The following is a 14,188-nucleotide window of genomic DNA, read 5'->3' on the forward strand; positions in this document are numbered from 1 at the left end:
AAACTTGGCATGCAGATAGCTATTACGACGTAGGCATCTGCTAGTCAAAGTCAAAGTCAAATGATTTATTCAAAATAGGTAATAAATTACTTTTTTGATGGTCAGATGTTGGATTTGTAAGATATAGTGGTGATAATTATTATGCAAACTTAAAACTAAAGCTAAAGGATTTTTGAAAATTCAACCCCTAAGCGGGTTAAATAGAAGTTTGAAATTTGTGTAATCCACGCGGACGAAGTCGCGAGCATAAGCTAGTAATATTATAAAACTAAAAATAGATTTTAGAATCGTAGATTTCCCCAATGTCCAACCATAAATAAATGTTCTTTCAACAAGTAAACCTGTAATACCGGCTTCCCACGATGCTTGATATTGCGGACGGACGCGGACCAACAATCCCGCACCGACGCACTATGGGAAGAGTATCGTCCGTGGTAGCACAGACACGTCGTCATCGTCGTTCGAGCTTTGTGCGCGGTGCGTAACTGTCCGTGATCGTCAATCATGCACCGTGGGAAGCTAGTATAATACGTAGAGTAACATTAGGGCAGATTTAACCGGGTGATTTATTGCCTCAGCTCTAATTCTCACCTTGCCTTTACAAGGAACAATGCCATTAAGGTACGAAAAGCTTAAAAGCGTTTGGGAGATCTACGAGATTTATCAATGCGGACCGGACTTTTCCTTACCTCAGTATTTTTTGTGTAAGCAATTGCTTTAGTCAAAGTCAAAGTCAAAGTCAAAGTCAAATGATTTATTCAAAATAGGTAATAAATTATTTTTATTGATGGTCTGGTATGGTGTTAGATTTGTAAGATATAGTGGTGATAATTATTACGCAAACTTAAAACTAAAGCTACGAGGGTTCCAAACGCGCCCAGGTCTGAGAAGAGCCCACAACAAACTCAGCCGGGTATTCTTTTTATTATCAGTCAGTGATTTTTGGATTGAACCCACAGACCGCACCGACTGTTTAAGCTTCCTAACCATGTAAAAGAATAAGTATAGTTTTTTAGAGTGCGGAGCTGTGATTTTTGAGGAAATGTTACGAGAGCGAAGTTAAGTTTATTAAATAAATAATTAAAAAACCGGCCAATTGCGAGTCAGGCTCGCGCAATGAGGGTTCCGTACTACAGTCGTATTTTTTCGACATTTTGCACGATAATTCAAAAACTATGATGCATAAAAATAAATAAAAATCTGTTTTAGAATTTACAGGTGAATACCTTTCATATGATACCCCACTTGATATAGTCACTCACTTCGAAAGTTGAAAATACTAATTATTAGTTCATGACCACAATTTAATTTTTTTTGTTTGATCTAACTCTTAATTCACGGTTTTCAGATTTTTCCCCAAATGTCAGCTATAAGATCTACCTACCTGCCAAATTTCATGATTCTAGGTCAACGGGAAGTACCCTGTAGGTTTCTTGATAGACAGACGGACAGACAGACAGACAGACAGACAGACAGACAGACAGACAGACAGACAGACAGACAGACAGACAGACAACTAAGTGATCCTATAAGGGTTCCGTTTTTCCTTTTGAGGTACGGAACCCTAAAAAATCCTCAAAAATACGTTTAAATCCGTTCCGCCCACGTACTAGCTGATGCCCGCGACTTCGCACGCGCGGATTTAGGTTTTTAAAAATCCCGTGGGAACTCTTTGATTTTCCGGGATAAATAGTAGCCTATGTCACTATCCAGGTCTTTAACTATATACCCATGCAAAAAATCACGTCAATCAGTTGCTCCGTCGCGACGTGATTGAAGAACAATCCAACAAACCAACAAACAAACACACTTTCGCATTTATAATAAAGGTACTGATAGATAGACAAAAAATAAGGAAATTTTCTTAAGAAAAGTTTTGTTACCTAGTCTTTAATCAGAACTCAATTCATTATGCAGAGAAGGGCCTTCCAATATGACCCTCGAGAAATATCTTCTATAATTGGCGTGCCATCCAGACCCAGTCATTTGCCAGAAGCGGAACCCATTCTACCAGGTCACACGTTGCTGCGACCAGCGCTGGGCATGCTGAAGTCTGCAGTCAAGTTCCCACATAGGGAGTTGGAAGACGGTGCTGGTGTTTATGGGAATATTGATAATTTGGGGATAAGGTCAGTTACTTCTAAAAAACCGTAGTGCGAGTCAGACTCGCGCTCCGAGGGTTCCGTATGACAGCCGTATTTTTTCGACATTTTGTACGATGAATCAAAAACTATTATGCATACAAATAAATACAAATTTGTTTTAGAATGTACAGATAAAGCCCTTTCATATAATACCCTACTTGGTATAGTACATAATATCTCACTTTGAAAATTGAATTTGTCGAAGAACATTTTTTTTTTGCCATGTAACCATAAATTCACGGTTTTCGGATGTATTCCTTTACTCGTGCTGTAAAGCTTGCCTATCTACTAAATTGCGTGATTCTAGGCATCGATATAAATGAGAAGATATGCCCAAGCGAGCAAAATTTTTCACGATTTTGGAACCAAATAAATCAACGTCACCTCTTAGATACTAATGAACGACCCGTTTCAAATCCAGACGTCACTGAGGTTGCATTGGTGCTAAAGCACCACTGAGTCGGTGCCATTTTGTTTGTTCAATGGCCCTGTCCATACGAAGTAATATATAAGTCCCCTAAAGGTAACCCTAAAGGTTTTCTTGACAACCACAACAGTCACGTCTTGGGCGCACCAGCATCCCGCATCCATAACACGCAGGTGTGGCCGTAGTCAATATAAGATTAACCTCATCTTAAAGTATAGAAAGAAAGAAAGAAAGAAAGAAAGAAAAGACGTTTATTTATGCAATTGTGCCACACATTACAACTTAAAGCTAAGAGCTGGTTATTCCGGCGATTCTTCCACCTGAGAACAAGCAAAAGAAGCGCCGGAACAAACTGTCATATTGTGTGGCACAACCCGAAAAAAGGGTCCCAGCTCAGCATTATGCTGTATGCCTTGTTGCACAAGAACATACAGCGCTGATTTTCAGCTGGTATATAGAGTATAGAGCTGGTATAGAGGTAAAATTGTACAAGAAACCGGGGCTAGCTGATAAAATCTTGTGTGAAATAATTTCAATAGTTCACCAAGCGAAGCGAAGTCTCCGAGTCTAATTAGGTGAATTTGCATTTGTCCGTCCGTCTGTCAGTTTCAGAACTTCAGAATGAATGCATATAATTACTTCAAATTCACAAATAACATGTAAATCATAATAGCTCCAAGGCTAATACTAACTTTATTCAAGTACTTGCTGATGCCCGCGACTTCGTCCGCGTGGAATTAGGTTTTTTAAAAGTCCCGTTGGAACTCTTTCGGGATAAAAGCCCTTTACTGTTATCTCACCTGGTGGTAAGTGATGATGTAATCTAAGAAGGATGCGGGCTAACCTGGAAGGGATATGACAGTATTTATTAAACCCATTCACCGCCTGAATCCAGCGGCGCAAGACCGTGGCGTGTAGAAGTCCCTACAAGAGACAGTGTGCAGTGGACATCTATTGGTTGATGATGATTAAACCCATACCTTTTTGTGGTAACTAATCACGGCTGAAGCCTCCCACCACCGGACCAGACCAGAAATTTAGAAATTATAAAATTCAACCCCCCTGCCGGGAATTGAACCCGGGACCTACCACTAACAGCGTTGACCACTGCACCAGGGCACTGCAAATTATAAATATTCTGTTACCGTTCTACAGATACGATTCCCGTAATGAGCGGCTAATGTATTCAGGCTTCAGGAGGTTCCCCTCGGATTACATTATGGTGAGGCGAATTATCATTTGTATCAGGTATTTCAGCTTTCTTCCTTTATTTATTAAACATAATAATATGTTGTTTAAACTATGCGAATATAAAAGTATACTTTACAGTAAAACGTACTAAGAAGTCTCTAACCCCAAAAGATTAGATCTCTGGAGGACAGATTGAATCACAATGTTATTTCTCTATTGTTCTGTGGTTAGTATAAACTATAAAAGTATAAAATCTTGATAATTTTAAATACGTATCAAAATTGCGGAGCGGCGATTCCAACCTAGAAGACGTAGGTTCGAATCCTGCCGGTCTGCAATTTTTGGTATGTTTAATAAATAATAATAAATACACTTCATTTGCACAACCACAAGAAGGATTACATTAAAGAATAAAAAACACAAACAGAAGGAAGATACAAAAGGCGGCCTGATCGCTAATTAGCGATCTCTACTAGGCAACCTTAAAGATTGGAAAATATAAGGAAAATTAGACTGTATTTAAAATTATTTAGAAATTTCCTTGAGGTGTAGGTAAAAACACTATAAAAACTATAAAATATGAAATCTTGAGTTTTAATATTTCTAGTTTGTGAAATTTATTTTGGTCTAGATCTAACCTTGCGGGCTCTTAGCTTTTATTAATACCTACTGAAATATAAAACAAGTACCTACCTACCTAATTAATTAAAAATATATCTAGGAACTTACCTATATCTAAATCTTTTACAACTATTACTAATTGCATTTTTAAGGTCATACCATCACCTTCACAAGTTAAACACGAAAAGCCAAGGTAGGTAATAATCATATTATTATTATTTTGTTATGATAATAATTATCTTTTTTTTTAATAAATTAACATTCAGTTCATATGAACTGAATGTTAATTTATTAAAAAAAAGGTTTATTTATATAAATATTTTGAAAATTTCAAGGTTCAAATTGAAATCAGCAGTCCTGGACTTGGTAAGTTACTCTTGCTACATTAGTAGGTCCTGAATGTTACTATATTATAAGAAAATAAAAAGGAATCTCAAAAATAAACTAACATACTTTAAATCTTATAAAAATCATAGTAAAACAAAACTGAAATAAAATAAAATTCATACTATTTTATTATAATATTATATTAATACAATATGTCTGCCAAAGGAGACCGACCAGTTTTAGGCCCAGTCTTGGCCACAGTCTTGTTACAGAAAAAAAATATTTGAAAAATCCTTTATTTATGATAAACCAAAATCACGAAAAATAATTTGAATTTACAGTTGCTAAATATAGAAAAATATTAACGGAAATGTCTGTGTTTTTGTTTAGATTATAGTTGATAGTAGAATGGTGTACAGTAGAATTTGGTATTATTTTATGTTGGATTATTTTATGTACTTAAAGAAAACCAATCTAAATAGTTCACTAGTCGTCAAATTTTTATTACTTGATTGATAATTGTAAAAATATTGTTCAAATAACACATTATATAACACAAACTAAGCATTGGTCTGAGCTCATATATTTTGATTATGCAATTGTCACTAAAACTGAAACTAGAGCAGTCTATTAGAGATATTTTTACCTAACAAATGACACTAATTTGGAACTTGTAACGGTTCATCAATTTCTGGGCCCAACGATGTGTGTGAGATGGTCGGTCTCCTTTCAATACAATTGTATAACTGGATGCAACCGAAAAGTTATCAAGTATTTGCCAATTATACGGAATGACAGCATACGAACAAAGGAACTTACTAAGAACCTAATAAACACTTTTAAAAATTGTGTAAAATGTAGGTACGTCAAGATAACCATCCTACAATAATTCCGTTACCCCAGGACAGACAGGCGAAGGCAAAAAATGAAATTCTAAAGATATTAAAGAAGTTGAACATCCCCGCGCTCAAAGGGTAAGACTTAATTATGATTCACTTTCGACGCTATTTTCTTTGGAAATTCCTTCATTAGCCCGAGGAATAGAGGGTAAATAAGATAACGGACTTCATTTTCAGCGTCAAGGTCCTCATTGCTACTGAAAATGGAAATCATTTAGTAAGTTTTTAAATTATTATGTACTAAGTAGATGATGCCCGCGACTTCGTCCGCGTGGATTTAGGTTTTCAAAAATACCGTGGGAACTCTTTAATTTTCCTGGATAAAAAGTAACCTATGTCACTCTCCAGGTCTTACACTATACCCATGCAAAAAATAACGTCGATCCGTTGCTCCGTTGCGACGTGATTGAAGGACAAACCAATAAACCAACAAACAAACACACTTTCGCATTTATAATAATATGGGTAGTGACTAGCTGACGCCTGTGACTTCGTCCGCGTGGATTTAGGTTTTTAACAATCCCGTGAAAACTTTGGTTTTCCGGGATAAAACGTAGCCTATGTCACACTCCAGGTCTTTGACTATACCCATGCAAAAAATCACGTCAATCCGTTGCGACGTGATTAAAGGACAAACCAACAAACCAATAAACCAACAAATCAACAAACAAACACACTTTTGCATTTATAATAAGGGTACATACTGATAAGGGTATTGATTAATTCCAAAATCAACCAGGCTAAGAATTATATCCGTGACTTCAATAAAGGAGCATCCCGCTGCCCTAGAAAGATTTTCAAGTAGGTACTAATTTGCATTAATAAAAGCTTCCTAAATCAATGACCATTATTTTTTTATGATTACATTTTACAGAAAAGCGTGGGTAAATCCTCGGAAAAATATCCTTCTTATTACTTGTAAGTACACTTGTGTACAATTATTACTGTTTTTTAGACCTAGGCTCTATTTTATTTACAAATAATTAAACTAGATTTTTTCCGCGACTACGTATCTCCTACTATCTACGTTGTTTTATGATTTTTAAAGATCTCATTTGAATTTACATTTTACTGGGGGCCAACATTATAAATAGAACCTACATAATATTAGTATATTTAGGTTTCTAAAATGAAATCTGCAATTTTCCGGGACTACTAGTAGCCTACGTCCTTTCTTGGGTTCACAAAACTTTGTCAAAATCGGCTAAACGGGTGAGCTGTGAAAAGCCGGCAGACAGACAGACACACACTTTCGCATTTATAATTTCAATATGAAAGTATGGATTACATCCATGCCACGTATTCGCCATCCTCCACTTCTATGCCTACGAATCAACAGTGCTCATGGTACGATTACACCTAACGAGTATAGTGGCGAGTCAGTGTCCTCGGCCGAGTACTCGGTTGGTAATAAACACTTACATACGAGTGCTCGACGCAATTTCAAAATACGTAATAAACGGCCACCACAGCCCTGTCTCGGCCGAGTGACGTCATTGTCTCGCTTCACTACTCGGTAGGTGTAATCAGCCCATTAGAGACAAATTGGATATTTTGGATACCTACATACATTGACACTCACAAAATATTACATGTAATAAAGTTTTGTATTCACTTACAGAAACGAGAATACACCAAATGTAAGTCCGGAATGTATAACTTGTTTGTTGAAATACCTACTATTAAAGTAGTATTTTTAGAGTCCCGTACCTCAAAAGGAAATTAAATATTCTAATACTCTAATTTGCAAACTAATATGTTTTCATTAGTTGAATGTGTCAGGACAAAATACATTTAAGACCAATAAATAAACAAATTGAATAAAAAGACCAATTTATTGTACCACATTCTGGCAAATAAAATCTATTTTCATTTCCATTTGCTTTTGTGTCAGGGACATGATTTAGTGATGAAGTTAGTTCAAACCATATAGGAGGGGATATTTTTAGGGTTCCGTACCTCAAAAAGAAAAACGGAACCCTGATAGGATCACTTTGTTGTCTGTCTGTCTGTCGGTCTGTTAAGAAACCTACAGGGTACTTCCCGTTGACCTAGAATCATGAAATTTGGCAGGTAGGTAGGTCTTATTACAGACATTAGGGTAAAATCTGAAAACCGTGAATTCGTGGTCACAAAAAAAATTAAATTGTGGTCATAAACTAAAAATTAGTATTTTCAATTCTCGAAGCAAGATAACTATATCAAGTGGGGTATCATATTATGAAAGGTCTTCACCTGTGCATTCTGAAACAGATTTTTATTTATTTTTAAGCATCATAGTTTTTGTATTTTCGTGCAAAATGTTAAAAAAATACGACTGTAGTACGGAACCCTCGTTGCGCGAGCCTGACTCGCCGGTTTTTTTTATCTCGCCCGAGATTGCCGAGTTGGCAGAAAAGTTATTTAGATAAGCGCAATTTAGACTTGACGTTCCATTCTGTGGATAAGTTAGCAGAAACTCCTTCCATTTTATTTACAAACTAGCTTATTCCCGCGACTTCGTCCGCGTGGACTACACAAATTTCAAACCTCTATTTCACTCCCTTAGGGGTTGAATTTTCAAAAACCTTTCTTAGCGGATGCCTACGTCATAATAGCTATCTGCATGCTAAATTATTTCAACACGATCCGTCCAGTAGTTTGAGCTGTGCGTTGATAGATTAATCAGTCAGTCAGTCAGCCTGCCAGTCAGTCACCTTTTCTTTTATATAAATACTAGAGTATGCCCGCGACTTCGTCCGCGTGGATTTAGGTTTTTAAAAATCCCGTGGGAACTCTTTGATTTTCCGGGATAAGAAGTAGCCTATGTCCTTCCCCGGAATGCAAGCTATCGCTGTACTAAGTTTCGTCAAAATCGGTTGAACGGATGGGCTGTGAAAGGCTAGCAGACAGACAGACAGACAGACAGACGGACAGACAGACACACTTTCGCATTTATAATATTAGTATGGATAAAAGTTAAGAACAGCAATGTATTGTTGTCATATATAAAGCACAACACTAAAACATTAATATATTTTTGCATCCACAGCTGGTTTTCAATAATATAAATGAAGCAATTCAACGACAAAACCAAGAATTTCCCATGAAGGAAACACTTCCTGAAAACCCTCCTAAAACCAACGCAATGGAAGAAACTCGTACAATTCCAGAAAACCATGGCGTTCACTTAGAAGAGACGAAGAAGAAAAAAAACTCATGGCTTCAATCGCTGGTATGTCTTCTTCTCTGCTATCGTAATTAAGTACTTATAGCTTATGCCCGCGACTTCGTCCGCGTGGACTACACAAATTTCAAACCCCTATTTCAACCCCTTAGGGATTGAATTTTTAAAAATCCTGTCTTAGCGGATGCCTACGTCATAATTGCTATCTGCATGCCAAATTTTAGCCCGATCCGTCCAGTAGTTTGAGCTGTGCGTTGATAGATCAGTCAGTCAGTCAGTCAGTTGGTCAGTCAGTCACATTTTCCTTTTATATATTTAGATATGTTCATGGTGTAAAAACCATTGTATTTATGAAAATATTGCAGTTTGAAAGATACTAATTTTAACCATGTATTGAAGTGTTCTATGCTCTACTCCAAAAAAATAGCTATGATAGCCTAGTGGTTAGGACGTCCGCCTCCTAATCGGTGGTCAGGGGTTCGATCTCGGGCACGTCCTTCTAACTTTTCGGAGCTAGACCTACCTATTTTATAGTCGACGATGGAAAGATGTAATAACACTCAGTTGAATTTCCAGGATACATTCGATAACATAAAGATAATGCAAGAGGCACCAGAGATCAACGAACTTGTACCTACGATTGATGATACCAACATACGGAAGTGGTGGTTTTATAATGCGGTAAATCTATGCATACTTATATAACAAGACTTGTTCTGACTGGCTGACTGACTGACTGATCAGCAAACAGCCTAAACTGCAGCTGGGGTAAGAAACTTGAAATTTTGACAGTTGGCTTCTTCTGACGTAGGCGCTCACTAAGAACGGATTTTTTATAAATTCCACCGCTTAAATAGGAACGATAACCACTGGAGCCGGAAAGTACTAGAGTGGACACCGCGAACAACCAATCATAGTTTGGGTTGCCGTACAGCAAGATGGACCGATGATTTTACCGCTACCATTTTAGACTGCATCACCACTTACCACCAGGTGAGATTGCAGTCAAGGGCTAACTTGTATCTGAATAAAAAAGGGGTGGCGGGAAATGGTTGAATGGGCATTGGGCAGGGCTGAGGACCGGGTATGGTCAATGGTGGCGCTCTTTGGGAAAGGTCTATGTTTAACAGGAAAAGAGAAGTACCTACTTAAATAAACAATATGAAGCATTTACCTACTTATGCATTCTTATCTTTTTCCACAGGACGACTATCAACCGTTTTCAAGTGAACGACACAAATAAAACTAGGTATTTTAGGTACCTATGTATTTTCATTACCTACCTAATTTTTTTTTTAAATTGGGTAATGAACATTACTTACCTAAATTTACCTAAGTATAATTAGGTACCTACTTACTTATCCCGAATAAAGCAAATTTTATAATAATGTTACCTAGGTATATGTGACTTTCAATTTTTTCCCCTTATTTAGCAATATATTATTGCAAATCGAAAAAATTAAAGCCCCTGAAAAATACTCAGGCTATTCCATCAAAATATTATTTATCCACGTTCCAATAAATTTTCTAGAATGAATATTTAGAATTATAGCGCCATCTGTTCAAGAGTTAAGGAACTATGACTTAAATAAATGTTCCAAGCCATCATTATTATTATGTACGGTCTGGTACGGTCTACTGGTACCTAGAACTTTGTGAGCGGCGTGTAGGACCTACAGTATTGCATAAACCCTACATTACACTGAGCATGTAGTACTTACAAATTAAGATAGATGCCGTGGAAACACGGACGCAAAAACGTGCAAGAACATTTTCTAGCTACTCTGCGGTAGAATCATAGAGTTGGGTAGAATGGTGAAGGTGAAGAAGGAACAAGGTTGTGAAATTCTTGATCACATTCTCCAAAATAAGTACCTATATCCAACTAGCTTATGCTCGCGACTTCATCCGCGTGGACTACACAAATTTCAAATCCCTATTTTACCCTATTAACGGTTGAATTGCCAAAAATCCTTTCTTAGTGGATGTCTATGTCATAATTTGCTATCTGCATACCAAATTTTAGCCTGATCCTGTCCAGTGGTTTGAGCTGTGCGTTGATAGATCAATCAGTCAGTCAATCAGCTTTTCCTTTTATATATAGAAGATGTAAGTACGTATAATATATGTAGATACAAGGCCGATAGCCAGGCAAAATTGCTTTGGTCCTGTATAGGTACGTTAATTAGTGCGATTTCGCATGCGGTGATTGCTCGCCAAATTATTCTTCGCGGTTGATTATTATTCAGTGAATCAAATTTAATTAAATATAAGTACTGAATAGTAAATATTTTGCTTACGAAAACGCTGTCAATGAAAATAAATCTGTAATAAAAGTTCGGTCTCCCATCCATTCGCCGACTTCAGTCAGCGCCAGTTTGCTTAACTTGTGCAATCGTTGACAAAAAAACGAAAAATATCTTGCTGTTACTATAATGGTCTAAGATCCCTTTTTTTATCGCTGGGAATGCGATTACGCATCCCTCCCCCCTGGAAGCCAGCCATCTACCCAACTGGAAGGAAGGTATGTGGGACTCGCCGGCCGAGAGGCGACCTGAATATCCACTACAACCCAGCCGCGCTCCTCCACGTCGCCTGGCGACTGGGTCACGGAAACACCGAAGCAATCAACCACGACCCAGCCAGCACGTCCGGTAAGGCGGACCCTCCACCGGGGACCACCACACGTCCGAGGCGCACCAACGATGTGCACCTCACTCCCCGGGGACCCAACGGTCGACAACGCGATCCCGCGCACGTCGCCCACGTCCCATCCTTCGCCTCGTCCACTGTGCCCTCTGCTATTCAGAGGATATGCGGAGAAAATTCCCCCCTGCCTGGTCATTAGCCATAGCCAACAATATCCCCGAAGAGAAATTATTAGCCATGTTATCGGGGTGTACCAGCCCGAATACTGCTCTTCCCCTTGGACGTATCCAAAAGGGACCAGCAGCACCCAGGCACACTGGGAGGTTACCTGGCTGGCACCCCATATCCCTGTACCGCCAGAAGTAAGTACCTAACACTGGCAGTCCTGCGATCTTGCTCTATTAAGTAAGCAAAAATAAATGAGTTCGAAATCTAATTGTTTCATTTAGCTACATGACTTTCCAATTCCTTGTTTGTCTAGTGTTTTTGTTTCTAATTAAACCATCAAAAAAGCATGTGAATCGGATTCGTATGTTGGTTCTGTCATGTAAAAATAATGAACAACCGGAAGCTCATGGTAGAGCTATTAAACTATGCAAGCTTGGAAAGCTTTGTCAGTGGTCACTAAAATAAGAAAGTGATACTTGTTTTCAATAACTCAACCGGTAGAGGAGTGGACTGAAAACCGAAAGGTCGACGATTCAAACCCCGCCCGTTGCACTATTGTCGTACCTACTCTTAGCACAAGCTTGACGCTTAGTTGGAGAGGTAAAGGGAATATTAGTCATTTAACATGTTGGTATTTGACTAAATCCATACTTAATATTACAAACCTAACAAACTAACGCCGACTAAATACGTGAGTACAGCCGTTGACAGATATTATAATATTATAAATGGGAAAGTGTGTCTGTCTGTCTGTCTGCTACCCTTTCACGGCCCATCCGTTCAACCGATTTTGACAAAATTTGGTACAGATATAGCTAGCATCCCGGGGACGGGCATAGGCTACTTTTTAGCCCGGAAAATTCAAGAGTTCCCACGGGATTTTTAAAAACCTAAATCCACGCGTACGAAGTCGCGGGCATCAGCTAGTCAAAAATAAATTATTTCTCAGTGGTTATTAAATAAAGGGTCTTCCAAAATACGTAAAATCCACGTCCTTTGTTAGTTTTGAGCGTAATAACCATTTTAAATTATCGATTAAACTAAAAAAGTACCTACCTACCTACCATATTCTGTATTACGTAGTAGGTATCTTTAGAATCTTGCGATACGGAATTCTAATGAGGAGTACCAGATAAAGTAATTTGTTATTTTTTTTTTCAATGTTAACATAAATTACTACCTAGTGTTGGAAAAATTTAAATTAAGGTTTTATTTTATATACTTCACGTACCTACATAGTACATAATATTCATGTAAATAAAAATTAAAGTGTCTTCGCAAGGTCAAGCGTAAGCGTCATCGCCCCAGATCCATACTAATATTATAAATGCGAAAGTGTGTCTGTCTGTCTGTCCGTCTGTCTGTCTGTCTCTTTTCATGGCCCATCAGTTTTACCGATTTTGATGAAATTTGGTATAGAGATAGCTTGCATCCGGGGGAAGGACATAGGCTTTAGGCACTTTTGAATCCGGAAAATTAAAGAGTTCCCACGGGATTTTTGAAAACCTAAATCCAAGCGGACGAAGTCACGGGCATCATCTAGTTTCTTATAAATTAATTCGTATTTTGATGAAAAGTAGGTATAGTGCGCGATAGGTCGAGATGGCAATCGGGGTATGAGGCGGGGGAACGTCCCGCATACCCGCACGTCACCCGCGCTCCCCCGCACCCGGTTAGCACGGGGGCTGTGTGGGTGTGCGGGGCGTCCTCACCCCGATAGCCATCTCAAGCAGGGAGTCGCTGGACTCAGGCGGCGCAAGACCGTGGCGTGTGGAAGTCCCTACAAGAGACCTACATATGTCCAGCAGACGTCTATCGGTTGATGATGATGATGATGATGATGATTTTTATTAATTTCAGCCGTTACAGTTCTGTTTTTAGGGTTCCGTACCTCAAAAGGAAAAATGGAACCCTTATAGGTATAGGATCACTTTGTTGTCTATCTGTCTGTCTGTTTGTCTGTCAAGAAACCTACAGGGTACTTCCCGTTGACCTAGAATTTTTGAAATTCGGCAGGTAGGTAGGTCTTGTAGCTGACATTCGGGGAAAAATCTGAAAACGTGAATTTGTGGTTACATCACACAAAAAAAATTAAATTGTGGTCATGAACTAATAATTAGTATTTTCAATTTTCTAAGTAAGATAACTATATCAAATGGGGTATCATATGAAAGGTCTTCACCTGTGCATTCTAAAACAGATTTTTATTTATTTTTATGCATCATAGTTTTTGAATTATCGTGCAAAACGTCGAAAAAATACGACTATAGTACGGAACATTCGTTGCTCGAGGCTGACTCGCACTTGACCGGTTTTTTCAACATACGGCCGAATATCAGAAATGAAATTAAATAATTTATTTCTATGAATATGGGAAGACAAGGTGTTTATATACAATAGAGAGTTGACAAAATAAAATACTGTCGCCATGTGCATTAATTTCTTAATATTTTCGACCAATTTCACTGCAGACTCACAGAATTATCTACTATCCTTTGATAAAAACGCTTACTCTCAAGATAATAGATATAAGATTATGACCTAAGAGCCAGCGCGTGCCCGACCTTCCTTATTTTATAAAAGCTGAAAGTTTCTC

General features: G+C 38.1%; 1 protein-coding gene across 1 annotated transcript in view; it reads left to right on the forward strand.

The window, feature by feature from the left end:
• The window catches only part of LOC117981967 (uncharacterized), a 29,379-nt gene extending 19,320 nt beyond the window's left edge, over positions 1-10,059 (forward strand). Inside the window, exons 12-20 of the mRNA XM_069498441.1 lie at positions 1,918-2,129; positions 3,727-3,793; positions 4,536-4,576; positions 4,719-4,749; positions 5,614-5,684; positions 5,787-5,826; positions 8,641-8,823; positions 9,352-9,456; positions 9,980-10,059. Coding sequence (XP_069354542.1) covers positions 1,918-2,129; positions 3,727-3,793; positions 4,536-4,576; positions 4,719-4,749; positions 5,614-5,684; positions 5,787-5,826; positions 8,641-8,823; positions 9,352-9,456; positions 9,980-10,018 — 789 coding nt within the window. The 3' untranslated portion in view covers positions 10,019-10,059. The remainder of the gene's footprint in view (positions 1-1,917; positions 2,130-3,726; positions 3,794-4,535; positions 4,577-4,718; positions 4,750-5,613; positions 5,685-5,786; positions 5,827-8,640; positions 8,824-9,351; positions 9,457-9,979) is intronic.
• Positions 10,060-14,188: the final 4,129 nt, after the last annotated feature.

This window comes from Maniola hyperantus, chromosome 4 (assembly GCF_902806685.2).
Source record: "Maniola hyperantus chromosome 4, iAphHyp1.2, whole genome shotgun sequence".
In the NCBI taxonomy this organism is placed as follows: Eukaryota; Metazoa; Arthropoda; class Insecta; order Lepidoptera; family Nymphalidae; genus Maniola; species Maniola hyperantus.